Genomic DNA, 18,132 nt, shown 5'->3' on the forward strand with positions numbered 1-18,132 from the left:
GCGGCCCGCGGCCGTAGATCTGGGGAGGGCGGCCGGCCGGCGACGAGTCCCAGCGGCGGCGGCGAGTCCCGGCGATGACGGTGGCTGCGTCCCGGCTCTCTGCCTCTTCTCCGGTTCTCCCTTGCCCTCACACCACGCTCTGTCTGAAAAAGTTGTCTTCTGACATGCTTTTTGATGAAGCTCCGGTGGATTCTGCAAGACATGCGTGGCTCAAGGAGGGTGTGGTCCAGGGAGATGTGGCATACCAGCTCCGACGTGGTGGGCTTGAGCCACTCATCACGTCGAGGTACAAAAGGAATGATGGGAGTAAAACTCTTCTTTTATGAGTGTTCACAAATGAGCAGGTTCCAATTTAAATATGGACTAAGTGACAAAATACTCTTTCAGAAGAATCTGTCTTCACATAGAGCAGTAGTCTGTACCGCAGGGGTGTAAAATTGTCTGTGCTTATTTTTGCCAATGATTTTTAAATTTCTTGTTGGCAAATTAAATTACTCCTTTTTATTTTCAGGTTATCATGAAGTTTATCTACCTTGGTGTTGGAGCAGGACTTGCTTCAGCACTTCGTAAGTGGCTATCCTACGCGAGAAAACAGGATATCTTAAACATCTATCCTTGTGTAGAAATTTACTTTATCTTTTAAGATAGAAATTTGTGAATAAAAATGTACAACACGGCTACTAATACTGCAGTGCTTTCATCCAGAGGTTTTTATTGGTAATATTGATAGAAACAATACTTAATTTACTTGTTTGATATTTTGGTAGAGGTATCATGTTGGACAATCACCGGAGAGAGACAGGCAGCACGAATTAGGACCATGTATCTCAAGGCAATACTGAGACAGGACATTGCATTTTTCGACAAGGAAATGAAAACTGGGCAAGTAGTTGAGATGATGTCAGGGGACATATTCCTCATTCAGGATGCCATTGGAGAAAAGGTAGACTTTTTTTCAGTGTTAACTGTGAAATCTAATTGGTTAGCCAAAAATATATTTCTGCCCATGTCGGATATGTCAAAGAGTGTAGGGATATAGTAAAGCTTTTGGTGCGAAAGTTGCCTGGTTTATTGCCAGGAGCTAATCTCTAAATAAGCATAATCAGCCGTTCCTAGTTAAGTTTGCCATTGTTGGAGAGCTCCCCTCACCTCCTCTGCCCTCTTCTGTTTTTCTGTTTCTATTTGTGCAGAAAACCCAATCCATTGAGAAAACCCCTCGAACAGCACATGCCCACATAGTTTTGTGTGCATGAGATCAACTGAAGTAATTTAGGGTTGTTGTTGTACAGGTCTACAGGATACCATAATAATATAACCAACTTCTTTTATTGAGTTGAGATAAAATATTTCATCAGTATTGATTTAACAGTCCCTTAGAGAATAATTAGCAGCTGAAAAAGAAGACCTAATGGTGAATTGTTAAATAATTAGTAACGGTGAATAAAAGTACAAACGTTGTTTCAATTACATAAATACGAGTTTATGCTCAACTCTAGTAAAATTTGGTCACTATATAAATGGTGAAAGGATATAAAAAATAACTAAAAGGCACCATCGTTGCATGTACGCAAGTGAAGACATAATGATATATCATATGGAGCAGTATTATGAATTCAATGAATCTTTTCTTTTTGTGAAATTCAATTGATGGATTTTTGCTCAGTGAATGTGAATTGCATAATATTACTTCCGTATTATAATAGGTGATGCCGTTGACTTTTTCGCATATATTTGACCACTGATCTTATTAAAAAAATGTAATTATGATTTGTTTTGTTGTGATTGAATTTATTACCAAGTATATTTTAATTATAACTTAAATCTTTACATATTTGCACAATTTTTTTGAATAATACGAATAGTCAAACATGTGACAAAAAAGTCAACGCACCATCTATTAAAATATGGAGGGGGTAATAACTTGCTCACAAGTACTGCATTATATTTAATTATCTTTCTTCCAAAATATGTGCATGTACTCTTTCTGTATTAGCATATAACAACATGTAAATTTTATTCTACACATATTCTCTATTAGGCTGGGAAGTGCATCCAACTCCTGTCTACTTTCTTTGGTGGCTTCATTATTGCGTTTGTGAGAGGATGGCTCTTGGCACTTGTTATGCTCTCAAGCATTCCTCCAGTTGCTGTGGCTGGTGCAATTATGTCGAGGTTGATAGCAAAACGGTCCACCCACATGCAATTAAAATATGGTGATGCTGGTATTGTGGTTGAACAAACCATTGGGTCCATTAGAACAGTGAGTATTGGTCGATGCTTATATTTCTTTTGCTATCTCAAGTATATTAATCCAGTTCTTTTGAATCCTCTTATGCTTTGAATTGAAGGTTGTTGCATTCAGTGGTGAGAAGAAAGCTATAAACACATATAATATGCTTATTAAAAAAGCATATGAATCTGGTCTACAACAAGGTGTTATTAATGGCCTTGGACTAGGTTCCATAATCTTAATATTTTTTTCCAGCTATGGTTTGGCAGTTTGGTATGGATCTAGGTTGATAGTTGAGAAAGGATACAATGGTGGTGATGTTATTAATGTTATAATGGCTGTCATGATAAGTGCAATGTAAGTTCATACTTCAATCTTGGTTGCCAATATATGCTTGAATGAACTATATAACATTTTGCCCAAATATATTGTATACGTGGAGTTGTGGATGATGCGGATTATGGTAAATCTGTACATAGCAAGAGGTCAGGAGCAATGTAGTGTTAGTTTATAATTTGTTAGTTACTAGTTGTACTCATAAACACTCTGGAAGCTTGTAATATTAATATCTTTTTAATTGTTTAGTTGGGTACATGAAAATCGTATATGTATTTATAATATGATAATATATTATATTTGGTTTTGTAACCATACTACATTTAGGAGGCTGTGTGTCCAAAACAAGTATTTGTGACCATAGTGAGTATTTGGTTAATAAGTGAAACAACTGATAAATCGTAATTTAAAACAAAATTAGATAATTATTTTGATGATTTATGAGCCATATTTCTCCATGGATGTACTGATGTACATCCTTGTGTCTTCCATTTGATAAATTCAAAATATCTTTGGTTAACACTTCCCAAAGGAACACTTACTGGACAGCTAGCTAAACTTTCCAGCAAAGTTAAAATCACTAAAATGCGAAATAAGGTATTTACATATCTATTTCAAATTGTATGGTATATGGTTTGAGTTAATCTTTCTGCAGGTCCTTAGGTCATGTGACATCATCAATAACAGCCCTTGCAGGAGGCCAAGGAGCAGCACATAGAATGTTTGTAACAGTTGAAAGACAACCGGATATTGATGCATGTTGTACCACAGGTGTCATACTTGAAGATGTCAAGGGTGATGTTGAACTCAAGGATGTGTACTTCAGCTATCCTTCTAGACCTGAACATTTGGTATTTGATGGATTCTCCTTGCAAGTACCTAGTGGCACTAGAATGGCCCTAGTAGGAGAAAGTGGCAGTGGGAAGTCAACTGTGATCAGTTTGGTGGAGAGATTCTATGATCCACAGTCTGGGGAAGTGTTAATTGATGGAGTTGACATTAGAAGAATAAATCTTGGATGGATAAGAAGAAAAATTGGTCTTGTCAGCCAAGAACCAGTGCTGTTCTCAGGTACAATTAGGGAAAATATCACCTATGGAAAGGAGGACCCAACTATTGAAGAAATCAATAGAGCAATCGAGCTTGCAAATGCAGAAAAATTCATTGATAAGTTATCAAATGTATGCAAAAGTAAAATGTTCTTGATGTTAATTCCATTCTAGTTGTTAGTTAACATCATGACATATTGCAGGGTCTTGAAACGATGGTTGGTGAACATGGAATTCAATTGTCCGGAGGGCAGAAGCAAAGAATAGCAATTGCTAGAGTGATTTTAAAAAACCCTAGGATCTTACTGCTTGATGAAGCAACTAGTGCATTGGATATGGAATCTGAGAGGGCAGTTCAAGAAGCTTTGAACAAGTTAATGTCAGGAAGGACAACAATTATCGTTGCACATCGCCTAAGCACAGTAAAGAATGCTGATATGATATCTGTTCTACATCATGGAAAGCTGGTGGAGCAAGGTATACCATACAAATACTTCTTCGGAGATTAACTTTTTTTTTGAAGAGATTAACTTGAATCCTTATCCCTAGAGATTACTTACTACATAGGTCTGCATGTCACCACTGTGCACATTCATAGTATTGTGTTTGGATTTTTTTAGGGTACCCTCATATGATTGTGGACCATTTATTACTTTGTATTCAACGGATCTGATTTTGTTATACTACACTGCTAGGATGTGTAGTAAAAATTCTATAGGGATAAATTGGAACTAAAATATGTAACTCTGCAATAAAATTGTGTGTTATATATTATTTTAAAATAGATAAATTAGTAAATATATTTTTACCAAAATTTGAATAAAATATTTAATATACTTATAAAAATATATAGTTAGATATAAATTTTACTACACTACTGCCTCTACAATTAAAATGTACCGTAACATTGTCCTTGTGTTTATGTTTCAAAAAATCTTAAAAATGTATTTATTTCGACACTTGTAATCTTTCAGATTCAGCTCACTAGATAAATTCGAGTTGACATGAAGAGACTAAATAAAAGCTCTTTCAGACCCCTAATAAACAGATAGAGGCAATAGTTTACTTGTGTACCACTGTTTTTGTACCATATTAGCCGACTCATTTGATCATCATCAAAATGGTACCCCTTTTTGTTCAACAAGCTGCATAATGCATTAATACCAGTTGTTTATGAATTATGAAAGGTTCACACGAAGAATTGATGAAGATTCCTGAAGGTGCTTACTCTCAGCTGATTCAGCTCCAGGAGACTCTGCGGGAAGCTGTGGTACCTAATGATGGCTCTGATATGACAACGAGAAATGGTTTTGACTCTAGGTTTACAAATAGCAAAACAAGAAGCCAAAGTATCTCGTTCAGGAAATCAACCAGTAAAAGCTCCTCTTTTGGGCAAAATGGTTCCCATCCGTTGACATCTACTTGTGGATTATCTGATCGCATGGAGGCCAATGATGGTCAGAACATTCAGGAGACTACAGACAAAATGCCTGATTGCCAAGAGAAAGCTTCGATCCTTCGCCTGTTCTATCTAAACAAACCGGAGGCTTTTGTTCTTGCACTTGGTTCTATAACTGCTGCAATGCATGGAGTCATTTTTCCTATTTTCGGTATACTGGTTTCAAGTGCAATAAAGACGTTTTATGAGCCACCTTTAGAATTACTGAAGGGTTCCAGGTTATTGGGAAGCATGTTTCTTGTGCTGGGAATTTCTACATTTCTTATTATTCCAACAGAGTACTTCCTGTTTGGACTAGCAGGTGGTAAGCTTGTGGAGCGCATACGATCGTTGACATTTAAAAGTGTCATGCACCAGGAGATCAGCTGGTTTGATCAACCTGAAAACTCTAGGTATACATTTTGTCTCTCTCTAATCATGACATGCTACATTTTGTCCTAGGACTTGTTATATCCGAATTTCCTTCAAGAATCAAGATGCACAACTGCATGGTTATTACACTAGTATGCTTGTTAATTCTCTCAAGCATTTAAACCAAATGTGCAAAGAAAATAATTTAAAAATACCAAACAGGTACCTGGCATATAGATTTTTCTTAATATTTCAGTGCGAAATTCTTTAGAAGACATATTCCAGAAATTAAAATTTTAAAATTAACATATCATAAAGGCTTTGTTAAAATATGATGGGTACTAATTTTTTTTCCAAGTGAAAAAGGGAAAGCATTATACTTGTCAGCTAGCAATATATTTTTACAGGTGTACTTATACGAGTTTCAACTTTTCTAGTGGATCAATTGGTGCAAGGCTATCTATTGATGCTTTGAACGTGAAGCGTCTTGTTGGGGATAGTTTGGGACTAAATTTCCAGACTTTATCGACCATAATAGTAGGTTTTACGATAGCAATGGTGGCTAACTGGAAGCTGGCATTGATCGTAACAGTGGTAGTTCCTTTGGTGGGTTTCCAGGCCTATGCTCAAATGATGTTCCTGAAAGGTTTCAATAAAAATGCCAAGGTACATGCCTTGAATTAATGATGAATATTATTCAAATAGGTGCCCCATGACATTGAAAGTTGTCTTGCCTAATATTTTTGTGCAATGCAGTCAAAGTATGAAGATGCAACTCAGGTAGCAACTGAGGCAGTTGGAGGCATCAGAACCATCACGTCATTCTGTGCTCAACAAAAGGTGATGAATGCCTATGAGCAAAAATGTGTATCTCCAATAAGGCAAGGAATAAGGGAAGGAGTTGTTGGTGCCTTGGGTTTTGGCTTCTCCTACCTTGTGTTCTACTTTTCATATGCTCTCTGCTTTTATGTTGGAGCAAAGTTTGTTCACCAAGGAGCAGCAACATTTGCTGAAGTGTTTAGGGTGCGAGCTCATTCTTATTCATTTTGCATAGTGTTGGTCATATTGCCAGTGTGAACTCATTCGTTTTACATAGTATTGATCATTGTTGACATTTTGGTTCACTGATCATGTGCTAGGTCTTCTTCGTGTTAGTTTTGGGTATTAATGAAATATCAAGAACAAGTGCAATAGGCTCAGAAAGCAGACGTGTTAATGAATCAGTGGTTTCTGTCTTCAAAATTCTTGACCGTAAATCCAAGATTGATGCAAGCAAAGATGAAGGTGCCGTCATTGCAAGTGTCAGGGGTGACATTGAATTCCAGAATGTGTGCTTCAAGTACCCCTTACGCCCAAATATTCAGATCTTCAAGGATCTAAACTTGAGCATTCCATCTGGAAAGGTTGATTCTTGTCTGAACTAAAAAAAAGTAAATATTCTGTTCCTTTACAGATTGCTAGCTGGTGCAGAACTTAATTGACAAAGATTATCTTTTCAGACTGCTGCACTGGTTGGAGAGAGTGGAAGCGGGAAGTCCACTGTGATTTCGCTACTTGAGAGGTTCTACGACCCTGACGCTGGCAAGATCCTTCTTGATGGCGTGGAGCTTGAGACTCTCAAGGTTAGCTGGCTCCGTCTACAGATTGGGCTTGTGGCGCAGGAACCAGTACTGTTCAACGACACCATCCATGCCAACATAGCTTATGGGAAGCAAGGCGATGTGTCTGAAGACGAGATCATCGCTGCTGCCGAAGCCGCGAACGCGCACCAGTTCATATCTGGGCTGCCTGATGGGTACAGCACCATTGTTGGCGAGAGAGGGATCCAGCTCTCAGGTGGGCAGAAGCAGCGGGTCGCCATTGCGAGAGCCATTGTGAAGGACCCCAGGGTGTTGCTGCTGGATGAGGCAACGAGTGCTCTGGACACCGAATCGGAGCGCGTGGTTCAGGAGGCGCTGGACCAGGTGATGGTCGGGAGGACTACCGTGGTGGTGGCGCATCGCCTGTCGACGATAAAAGGCGCCGACATCATCGGCGTCCTTGGGGATGGAACAATAGTGGAGAAAGGGAGGCATGAAGAACTGATGCAGGTAAAGGGTGGAATCTATTGTTCACTTGTTGAGCTTAGCTCAAGCTCAACATAACATAACCTTCTGAAAGCCTGAAACCACTCTTCTTCAACTGGACACTGATGATTGTTGATCTGGGTTCCAAAGGTTTGTGTATGCATGTTTTTACTAGGAAAGGGTCGTTCCTTATGCAGTCTTTTAATGTGCAATTACTATGAACGACATGCTCAGTTTGTATCTATTTAATTTTCGTACAGTGAGTACCATCATCTCAGTATATGTGAATGTTACAGCCTTTTGGCTGTTAATGTTTTTCAGAAATAGGTCCCTGCAGCTATTATTTCTGATACAGGTTGAATCAGAAGATCTATTATGGATTGTTGTCAGATTACGTGTATCAACATTTTGTGTCATTCAATGCAATTAAGAAAAAAGAAATCCAAGATAGCCAAAACCCGAGAAAAGTTGCCTTCTAGGCTACAGAAGAAAAGTTGAAAACTAAGTGTCATAGTTGATATTGAGTTGAGCACATCATGGAGTTGAAATTGGACCAATTTGGATTCAATATTGGTTAAAGTAATTCCATATATGTATAAATGTTCAAAACAACTAACTGAATTAGACTAATATCTGGTATAAGTAAAACTTCTTGGAGATATGAGACGAACTGATGGCTCCCCAATTCCATAGAGGTTTCTTGTCAACACAATTTCTTTCAAATTTAGAAGAAAAAAAAATTCTTGTACTGATTCTTCAATACTTACTATTCCAGAATATCCATGTGGCAGACTCCCTAATTTTCCATGTGTCATAGGAAGATTTTTGGCAATATCTTTGTATCCAAGGATCGACTCTGTATTTTTGGCAATATCTTTCACCACCTTTTTCAGCTCCGCTTGCTCAAGAATCTTCACAAGCACAAAGATCACTTATAAACTTGCGTTTTTAGTTTTTACCCAACATTGTACAACATTCTTTTAGGTTTGCAAGGGTTTGTGGAATTTTATTCTTACCTAGGTTCCAAAATAATCTCATTTTTCCTTCCTTCACTTATCTCACAAAGACTTCATCTTTCATGTATTTAATACATTGAAGTTAGAGAAAGCATGACACATTTGCATTAGAGTTAGAGAAAGTAGAAGACATTTGCATTGGAATAACAGAATGTGGGGGACATTTGTATTGGAATAGAGGATATTCTAGTTTTTTTTTTAATTTTGAATTGATATGTATAGCGACTAAAAATAAAGTTATTTTGGGATTGAGTAGTATAAACTATTTCAAATAGGACTGAATTCATGATTTTTCTTCGTGTGAGTTGTGACAGAATGTATATAGTTTAAGTTCAGTGTTGAGTAAACTTTCTGACAGCGAGTTGGTGGCTCGGTCAGATGGCGACGACCCATGCTGCCTGTCTGCGATATGTCATCCAGCACTACGGCGCGTCTGGGGCCAGTATATAGTTTAAGTTCAGTGTCGAGTAAACTTTGTGACAGTGCCCAACAGTGATGGCCCCTGTTGCCTGTCTACGATCTGTCATCGATCCGGCGCTGTGTGTTCAGCATCCCACCCTCCCTTCAGTCTCTCACTTTTCTGCCTCCGCTTGACATGACTCATGGAGGGTGGCGGCTCAGTTAGGGTTCCGTCTTCAAGGCCAGCCTCCAGGTTTGAAGGCACAAGTTCATCATTTGAGTGGGCCATGGCCCATGGGCCATTGCTAGCCTGACCGCATGCTCCTGCGTACCACGGCGACGACACACATTATGGTGCCAACGCTTATAGCCGGCTACTTCTGTTGACTTCTCTTTCTCACTGCCGACGGAGAGAAAACTGTCATAGGGTATCGCTAGGTGGTGCTAGCACTGGGATCAGGGTACGGCGGGTGCCATACCTTTCCCACTAGGCCCTCAATACCTGCAAATAACTCATGACAAACATGAGCATGGGTGCCTTAGTGGGCCTAGGAAATGAAGTCAGGAGGTCATGAGATGGACCATAGAGGAGTTCGTGAGCGCCACAACAACTGTGGCCATCGGTAGACCAGATCAATGTTGATGCAAGCGAAAGGGGAGAAAAGCGGTGGAAGGATAAGGGATCTATCTCCTCCTTTTCCCCTAACCAGCCATCATGGTGACCCCATCTATGTCCCTAGTGCAGTGCCACCATGCCTCTCCCCTCTCATCCTTCTTCTTGACCATGATGCCGAGCAAGCAAGCCACAATTACAACTTCGTATCTCCTCCCACTTGATTCTATCGATGACACGCTAGATCTAGAGGAGCCTAGTGGTACAGGAGCACAAGGCGATGTGGTCGGTTTTATGAAAGATCTTGTCCTTGTTTCAAATGCCTCTTCACCTATACTAATGTGTTTTTGTGCAGATCAGATTAATATCAATACAAATAATTATTAGCATTACCAAGGGTGTCATGCTTGGTATCCCAGACATATATCATTCCAAAAATGGGTTCTTCTACCCTCATAATAAATACCTGATGAATTAAATTTACTAGGTAACAATATCTTGTTGGCCCAATGGGATACCATGTACTGACATAACATGGTAACTTTGGTACTAGATTTGGTACTAGCAAAGATGAAGTCGGGAAAAAAATATATGTGATGTTGGAAAGGCAAGGAAACAATATATTGACTTTTCATACTCATATGACCATATTAACAGAAAGTGCTAACAAAGAATCATTTGAAACTAAAAGATAGACAAAAATCATCATATTAGAATTTCAATGTTAGAGAACACATTGTCAATTTTGAACTAAATGAATCCTTGGCATAAAAAAATACACAAAGTAAGAATCTCTATAGCTTGTTCCTTAAATCTATAACACGTACATATGTTGATCAATTGTAACTATATATAAAAATATCATACTAGTTTTTTAAAATAAAATTGTACGGAGGTTAAAGAAAATTTGCATGTTGGTGGGGTGAGGGGAGAGATGACCCATACCGGCCCCTCCTTCCTCCACAACTAGATAGTACATAATACCATAGTAGCAAACTCAATATTATTGTAATGATTCTAGATGTACCAGACATATAGGTATTAGATTTTGGTAGCGAAGTACTACCATATTGATCTCATGGGATAATATGGTGTAGTAACATCTATTTCTTACCCCTCGATATTTTTTATTTAATATTATTGAATTTTATATCCATGGTGACCATTCGTTATGTTTAAAACATTTAGTGTTCACCTAGACGTACCAGTCCAACGGTTAATTAATGTCTAGTGTTTAGACGGATAAAACATTTTAGACGAGATGGCAGCAATAGAGGGGAGGAGCAGCAGCAGAGAGGGAGGCGAAGCCTGGCGCCGTTGTGTTGTCATACCGAAGAAAGAACTGGCGACGGTGTTCTGATGGTGTCTAACCCTAATCCCCTTCGTATTTTGCCTTTGCTGCGCTGTGGACGCCACACACATGATGTTATTTGCAAGTATGGCGGTGTGTGTTGCCATCGCCAAAAAAATTGCATCACCAAATCAACATTTAATCAACGATCGGCACCATCTAAATAGGTCGACTACTGTCTCCTCTAGCATGTTTAAATATTGTTCCTGTTTGTTTAGCTGATAGAGGAGACACATTCACGCTGTCTACCATTTACACCCCGTCTAAACAGTCGAGACGACTGTTTAGTTTAAGCGAATAATGAAAAAAAACTATATGATTGTTAGTTATTTATTATAATTTGATTTATTATCAAAATAATTATAATCTTCACTTGTACTTTTCATATTTACACATTTTTTTAATACGGCGAATCACCGTGCGTAAATAAAAAGTCAATGGAAAAATAGGAGGGTAAATTTTAAGTTTATATACAATTCTATGTCACACTCTCTGACAGGTGGGGCCTGCTCAGCGGCGGCCGTGCGTCCGCAGTTACGTCTACCTTCTCCAGCCCGCACGCCTCACGCGGCCACCAGAAGCTTCCTCCCAACACCCGACGCCTCCCATAAATTTCTCCCTCCCACGGCCACCGCCGCCGACGACGACGACGAGAGGAGGAGAGGGGGAACAAGCGAGGGGATCGGGTGTTTGTTCGGGGATCGGCGGGGGGCCATGGATTTCGAGCTGCGCAAGGCGCGGGAGAAGCTGGAGCGCGAGCAGCGGGAGCGCGTGCAGCGCGCCAAGGCCAAGGCCGACCGCGAGCGCCGCGCCAGGGCCGAGGCCGCGCGCTGCCGCGACGCGCTCGAGGCGTCCCACCGCGAGCGCCGCCTCGACGCCGCCCGCGCGCAGGAAGAGGTAAATTTCTCCGTTAGGTGGTTTTCTCGTTTCCATGATCCCTCATGGTAGGAAACTCTAGGGTTAGCATCGCATGGAGGGTCTGGGGGAGGTCGGCGCGCTCATCATCTGCTCCCGTCCGTTGATCCATTTCGCGTCACGGTTTGCTTTTATCCTGTTTGCTTGTCATAGGTTTCTCCCCCGTTTGGAGTCGAGAACCCTCGAAATCCAAATTTGATCCCAAAAACTTAAATGTTATGCATAGGGTATGCATTCACTTGATCGCCTAATGTCCATTTATTGTTGGAAACAATGATTTCTTCTTTTGAAGAAAAAGTAACAACGATTTCAGTTATTGTCTGCTTAGAGAGCAAACCTTTGCTGATACTTTAGTGGACATATTGAATGTTTGATTGTTCCAAACTTGTTCAATTGGACTACCTGCTTCCCACGACAATTTATGAAAATGCGTGCACTTGTCTTCTTTGATGCCTAGTCTTGATGTGGCACTGTCTCGTGTTAATGATTTGAGTATTTGTATAATAGGCTCAGCAAAAGATGGAAGAGGTGATACAAATTGGAAAGGGGGTTTCATTCTCACATATGTTTGAAGCGCTGCGATATGAAGGTCCTGGGGATAAGATCAAGTTGCCACCATCGTCATTTAAGGAATTATCTGATGAAGGAGCACTGGACAAAGGTCCCATGTACTTCAGGTTGTCAAAGGTTAGCAACAGAGTTCCGGGTGCTACTCAAGATCAAGACGCCAATGAGGCAACCTGTTGCGGTGTTCTTGAATTCACTGCAAGGGAAGGCTCTGCAGAACTCACACCACATGTGTGGAACAATCTGTTCCAGGGTGATAGCCCAGATGTTCCTCTGATTGTGGTTAGGTATGTCAGTTTACCCAAAGGGACATATGCAAAGCTGAAGCCTGAAGGAGTGGGATTCTCAGATCTTCCTAACCATAGAGCTGTCCTTGAAACAGCACTCCGCAATCATGCAACGCTATCTGAAAATGATTTTGTTGTGGTCAATTATGGGCAACTGCAGTACAAGTTAAAGGTTCTTGAGTTGAGGCCTGCATCAAGTGTTTCTGTCCTGGAGACGGATGTGGAAGTTGATATCGAAGGACCAGATTCAGTTTTGGACAATGTAGACAATCAGCATGTGCTTGTGCCACTTGAGACTGGGAAGGTTGAATCTGGAGGTGTGGAAGAAGGGAAGTTTAGGTATTACAAATTTCTCGTAGATGAAGTTATGGGTGAGAAGGTAGCCTCTGGGCTTGCAAATATTGAGGTTAAGATAGAGACTGATACAAGTGGTGGGGACACTGATATTTATGTATCAAGGCATCCTTTAGTATTCCCAACTCAGCACCGTCATGAATGGTCTTCTCATGAAATGGGATCTAAGGTCCTCGTACTGAGACCAAGGGATGCTAGTCTTGTCAGTGGTACCTACAGTATTGGAGTTTATGGTTTCAAGGGAACCACTAAATACCAACTTTCTGTAACTATTAGAGATGTGCTTAATAGCCAAAGGATTGGTGATCAGGCTAGTGCCTCATCTAGTGTTGATGTTGATTCAGTGGTGTGTAATAACTGCAAACGCTATATATCCAGCCGAACTTCACTACTTCATGAAGCATACTGTGTGAGACACAATGTTGTTTGCACACATCATGGGTGTGGTGTTGTTCTTCGAAAGGAGGAAGCAGTAGATCACGTGCATTGCGACAAGTGTGGCCAAGCTTTCCAGCAGAGAGAAATGGAGAAGCACATGAAAGTATTCCATGAGCCACTACAATGCCCCTGTGGGGTGGTTCTAGAAAAGGAAGATATGGTATGTATTTTGCCTTAGTTATATTTTTGAAACATGCTATCTTCTGAATTCTCCTACCCAACTTTTGAAGTTCTTACTCAATGAATCTGCGGTTATTTGTGTACTCACAGTTACCCAGAATAAGACATTGTCTTTACTTCTGAAAAGAATTATTGCAATACATGCCTTTTAGATGTGATAATCTTGTTTACATGATATTTTTTCATTGCCAATGCTTTCAGTAGTTACTTGTATGAGTATTGCTCATCTTCGTCACCAGTACAAATTTTAGAGAAATCACCAGCTTTTGTTTCAAATAGTTACTGTATTTACTGGTAATGTTGAAAGTCACATGGCTAATTTGTTATGTTCTTTAATCTCAGGTTCAGCACCAATCCTCAGCCTGCCCTTTGCGCTTGATAGTGTGCCGTTTTTGTGGCGATACTGTTCAAGCTGGTGGAGAACCACTGGATGCTCGGGATCGGCTTCGCGACATGTGTGAGCATGAGAGTATCTGTGGATCCAGGACTGCACCATGTGATTCGTGTGGACGGTCGGTCATGCTGAAGGATATGGACATTCATGTAATTGCTGTGCACCAGAAGAGCTAACCATTGTAAAGCATTGGCTCTGAGCAGGATGACATGTGCTTTAGCCTGCTGGGCTTCGATGACGAAGGCTATGAAGTTTGAGGAAAGTTTCAGCGCTGCTGGACCAGATATTATTGTCCTTCAATACATATATCCTGTCATTGATTAAATTTACCATTGTGTTGTGTTGCGATGGAACAATGGAACGCGGTGGTGGTGTTCATTATCTGTTTGTCTTCCAGTCTTCCTTCTGTATACAAATCATCTATTCCGGAGCTTTATCATATTCAGGAGCCTTATTGGAAACGTCCATTTCCGTGCCTTTTTGCGTGTCTACTCCAATGGTTTATGAGTAGTGTTCTGTTTTCTGCTGCAGTGGATGATAATTTCGTTCGGCGGAGTGTTTCCATACAGAAGGAACACTAGCTCATTTAACTAGTTCGGGGGTGATTGTTGACAAATGAAAAATAACTTATAAATAAAATTTTTATATGTGTATTCTTAGCGATCTAGGTAAAGCTAAAATATAAGTTTTGGTGGAAAAAATAAAATCAACTTAATATTAATTTAAATTTAATGTTAAAAATTTAAATTTTCAGCTTATAAATATAAAATAAAACGAAAAGATGTATACGTAAACGTTCAATAGTAACACGAATTCATGTGAGTACGTAAGTATGGGGTGTTTAGATGAGGTTAAACTTTTTAGCCCTACGTCACATCGAATGTTTGTATACTTATTATAAATATTAAACGTAGACTAATTATAAAACTAATTACAAAAATGAGAGCTAATTTGCATGACAAATTTTGTAAGCCTATTTAATCCATATTAGGGCATGTTTACTATAGCACCACATAGGCTAATCATGAATTAACTAGGCTTAATAGATTCGTCTCACGAATTAGTCCAAGATTATTGATGGGTTTTATTAATAGTCTACATTTACTATTTATAATAAATATCTAAATATACGATGGGACAAGGGACTTAAGTCTCAAACACCCCCTATGTAGGGATGGCAACTATATCCATTTACCCACGGGTAAAAACCCTAATAGGATCGGTTATGTTCCCTATTTAATACCCACGGGTATTTATTGGGTCAAAAGTAGTACCCAATGAGTAAATGGGTACGGGTATGGGTAGGCACTAACCATATCTGTATTGTCTGTTTACCCGTTTTACATAAGATTGACGTTTGGGTCCATCTATTCACACACACACATATATATATATATATAATATATATATATATATATATATATATATAGGTTTTCCATCCCCACTTCTAGATCTAGCCGATTCCCTAGCCCCATGCTGATCCCCTCGAGGCCCCATATTGAGTTATGATCCAAATCCCTAGTATGAGAGGTCGACTTTGACGGAGCGAAGTGGAGGCCCGTCGCCGGGAGGTTGGGGTGGAGGTTCGGGGACGGCCGGGGGTGCGGGGGCGAAGCCCCCGCGGTACGGACCGTATGGTTTTTAGGGTTTTGCCTTATACCTCTTATAAGTCGTCGTGCGGCGTTGTAACCTTATCTCGAAATAGTGAAGATATTTGTTGACGCCGAAAATAACAATCAACGGTCACACACGTAGGCCTAGGAATCAATCTTATACCATTCCAGCGCAGGACCTAATTCTTAGAAATACCGGATGTGCCAGTCCGTTTGATCCTGTAACTGACAAGATATAGCATGGAAAACAGTTAACCCCGAAATCGCTATTGGTTGGATGACCGATACCGCTCCAGGACCCTAGTCGATAGACTAGACGATCGGCTTTACAGGAATTTCATGGTAATAATTATAAATATGCCTAATCGGCTAAGTCATATGCAGGATAAATACTAGATAAGCCAACCAGCGAATTAATCTTAAAAGATCGGACCCAACCAAGACAGTCTTAAGATTAATCGGTCGATCGGACCGCTCCAACATTTATCATCCGCTAAATTGTTAGCCGATATAAAACTAAACATGAAATTTGTACAGTAAACTGGAATGCTATACTAATTATTCGCATAAAACAATAACACCCGGCGGCATGCGTGCCTAATCCAGACCTAGAAGATCGAACTCAATCGAGACAGTACAGACCCAAACATGACTATGTATAACATCAGATAAATATTATAGCATTCGAATAACGAGATAGCAAAGCAGCGTAAACCACCAACCAATCTACTAAACTCAGCCGTTCGGACAGATTTCTATAGACTATACCAAACATACATAAATCAGAACTAACCGAGACAGTATGCAGTTCAGCATAATATGACGATAGAAACATGAAGATCGACAAGTTTAACCAACCAATCGGCAGACTACTTAACATAATGCTGGCTAACACTCCAGCAATAAGCCTCTACGAACCCCTGATTCAATTCGACAACATAAATCTAATCAACCAGATTGATCGGACCGGACAGAGACAGAATCAGGCTGATTAAAACAATGCTACCGGATTGAAAGAAGGAACTCGTAGAGACTTGAACGAGTGCTAATACTACTTCAAATCAACATAGATCAAAAGTAATAATAGAACCCAACCTGCCGATCAACCAAGCAGAAGATCAGATTTAACCGAGACAGTTGTCTTAGTCGATCGATGGATTTTGACGAACTAGAACTTACATTACGAAGCTGACAAACCCCGCGCCGAAAGCTCAAGCAAGTCGAAGGTTTAAGGCGATGCGCCAAGTTAGATTGATCTGAAGATATCTTACAAGGATCATGGACACCTATATTTACAGTCCCGGAAAACAACTAACCGGATAAGAATCTGCTATTAACTAACTTTACATTATTAGACTCTAGTTAAACAACAGAACCCTAAATAAACTTCGAGATAAATCCTAATTAATTTACACGGACTCGCGGTTAACACCGAACCTATCTCCATCTTTTGGGCTCAATCGGACTTCCATTCTTGTCCGACTCGGACTCCATCGGCTGCAATCCCTTCGCATTCAGCTTCCTATCTCCAGCCGATTCGAGCTTTCTTATCCGATTTGATTTCTAACCATGTTCCAATCAATAACGCCCATTTGCCAAAGTCTAGCGTTAACAATATTTTGCTAGCTGGCGTCCGTGGTTTTTTCTCTACTGCCTTGCGAGGGTTTTCCACGTTAAATCTCGTGTCTTCTGTGATTGATCTACTGTATTTATCTTTTATTTGCCCGTCATTTTCTAACACCTCGCCCCCACGCCCGACGCCATCGCCTCGCCGTCGGGCCGCTGGCGCCCCCTAGCCTCCCATCCCCTCGACGATGACGCCACTGTCAAGGGCCCAACGCCGCCGGCCCGTCCTCGCCAACGCCGTCGTCCCCGTCCCGTCCTCGCCGCCCGACGCCGGTAGAGTCCGCCTCCTCGTCCTCTCCAACGCCGCCATCCCCGCCGCCACTGGCCGCCGTCCAGTCCCCGCCGACACTGCCGCCTGATGCCACTGTCCCATCCTCGCCGCCGCCTGCGCCCTACGCCGTCCCCGACGCCTGCACCCCACGCTGCCACCGACGCCGGCCGAGGCTAGTGTATGTGCTGGCTAATTTTTTTTGCATGACTTTTTGATTGTTTGGTTCTACTTCCTTTACTTAAATTTTTTTTGCCAAATTTTTTTTGCCATGATTATTTGCAGGATACTATAGATACTATGAGTAGCAGTGCCCAACGTGAACAAGAGCAATACACTCATGTATTGAACTATGCTATTCTTTTGAATTTCAGTTAATTGTTGAATTGTATGTAATTGTGTTGTGGCTATCATTGTATTGAATATATGTTTTGCGCGGCATACCCGTGGGTATATCCACGGGTATCTTGTGCCCGTGAAAAAGCGGGTAAACGGGTATGCCCATGGGTATACGGCGCCTGCGGGTAACGGGTATGGACATATTCTTATACCCGTAACGTAGTAACGTATATACTCGCAGACATATATTCGCCTGACGGGTACAGGTATGGATAGTTACT

At 40.7% G+C, this 18,132-nt stretch overlaps 2 protein-coding genes across 3 annotated transcripts; both read left to right on the top strand.

Moving 5' to 3' along the window:
- On the top strand, nt 1-7,815 carry LOC102712304 (ABC transporter B family member 4-like). Of its 2 annotated transcripts, XM_006644233.3 has the most exons (13): nt 1-113; nt 181-286; nt 512-566; nt 768-943; nt 2,039-2,260; nt 2,349-2,587; nt 3,222-3,747; nt 3,819-4,092; nt 4,803-5,466; nt 5,863-6,091; nt 6,182-6,448; nt 6,565-6,828; nt 6,925-7,815. In XM_006644233.3, exons 3-13 carry the CDS (start codon nt 518-520, stop codon nt 7,567-7,569), a joined length of 3,555 nt encoding a protein of 1,184 aa, XP_006644296.1. In that variant the 5' UTR covers nt 1-113; nt 181-286; nt 512-517; the 3' UTR covers nt 7,570-7,815. The 2 variants fall into 2 exon arrangements, with proteins under 2 accessions (XP_006644296.1, XP_040377103.1); XM_040521169.1 differs by lacking the exon at nt 1-113 and having other exon boundaries at nt 132-344.
- A 3,635-nt stretch (nt 7,816-11,450) lies between these two features.
- LOC102712026 lies at nt 11,451-14,488 on the top strand. Its single transcript, XM_040529996.1, has 3 exons — nt 11,451-11,767; nt 12,293-13,591; nt 13,954-14,488. The coding sequence occupies exons 1-3, from the start codon at nt 11,585-11,587 to the stop codon at nt 14,179-14,181; spliced, it is 1,710 nt and encodes a 569-aa protein (XP_040385930.1). The 5' UTR covers nt 11,451-11,584; the 3' UTR covers nt 14,182-14,488.
- Nucleotides 14,489-18,132: the final 3,644 nt, after the last annotated feature.

The sequence above is a fragment of the Oryza brachyantha genome, chromosome 1, assembly GCF_000231095.2.
Source record: "Oryza brachyantha chromosome 1, ObraRS2, whole genome shotgun sequence".
NCBI classification, from domain to species: Eukaryota; Viridiplantae; Streptophyta; class Magnoliopsida; order Poales; family Poaceae; genus Oryza; species Oryza brachyantha.

Bases quoted from the DNA above. Each gene is read 5' to 3' on its own strand.
- LOC102712304 (XM_006644233.3), top strand. From the start codon at position 518: ATGAAGTTTATCTACCTTGGTGTTGGAGCAGGACTTGCTTCAGCACTT. The intron at 944-2,038 runs GTAGACTTTTTT...ATTCTCTATTAG, and splicing joins AGGATGCCATTGGAGAAAAG to GCTGGGAAGTGCATCCAACT. The intron at 6,829-6,924 runs GTTGATTCTTGT...TTATCTTTTCAG, and splicing joins TGAGCATTCCATCTGGAAAG to ACTGCTGCACTGGTTGGAGA.
- LOC102712026 (XM_040529996.1), top strand. From the start codon at position 11,585: ATGGATTTCGAGCTGCGCAAGGCGCGGGAGAAGCTGGAGCGCGAGCAG. The intron at 11,768-12,292 runs GTAAATTTCTCC...TTTGTATAATAG, and splicing joins CCGCCCGCGCGCAGGAAGAG to GCTCAGCAAAAGATGGAAGA. The intron at 13,592-13,953 runs GTATGTATTTTG...CTTTAATCTCAG, and splicing joins TTCTAGAAAAGGAAGATATG to GTTCAGCACCAATCCTCAGC.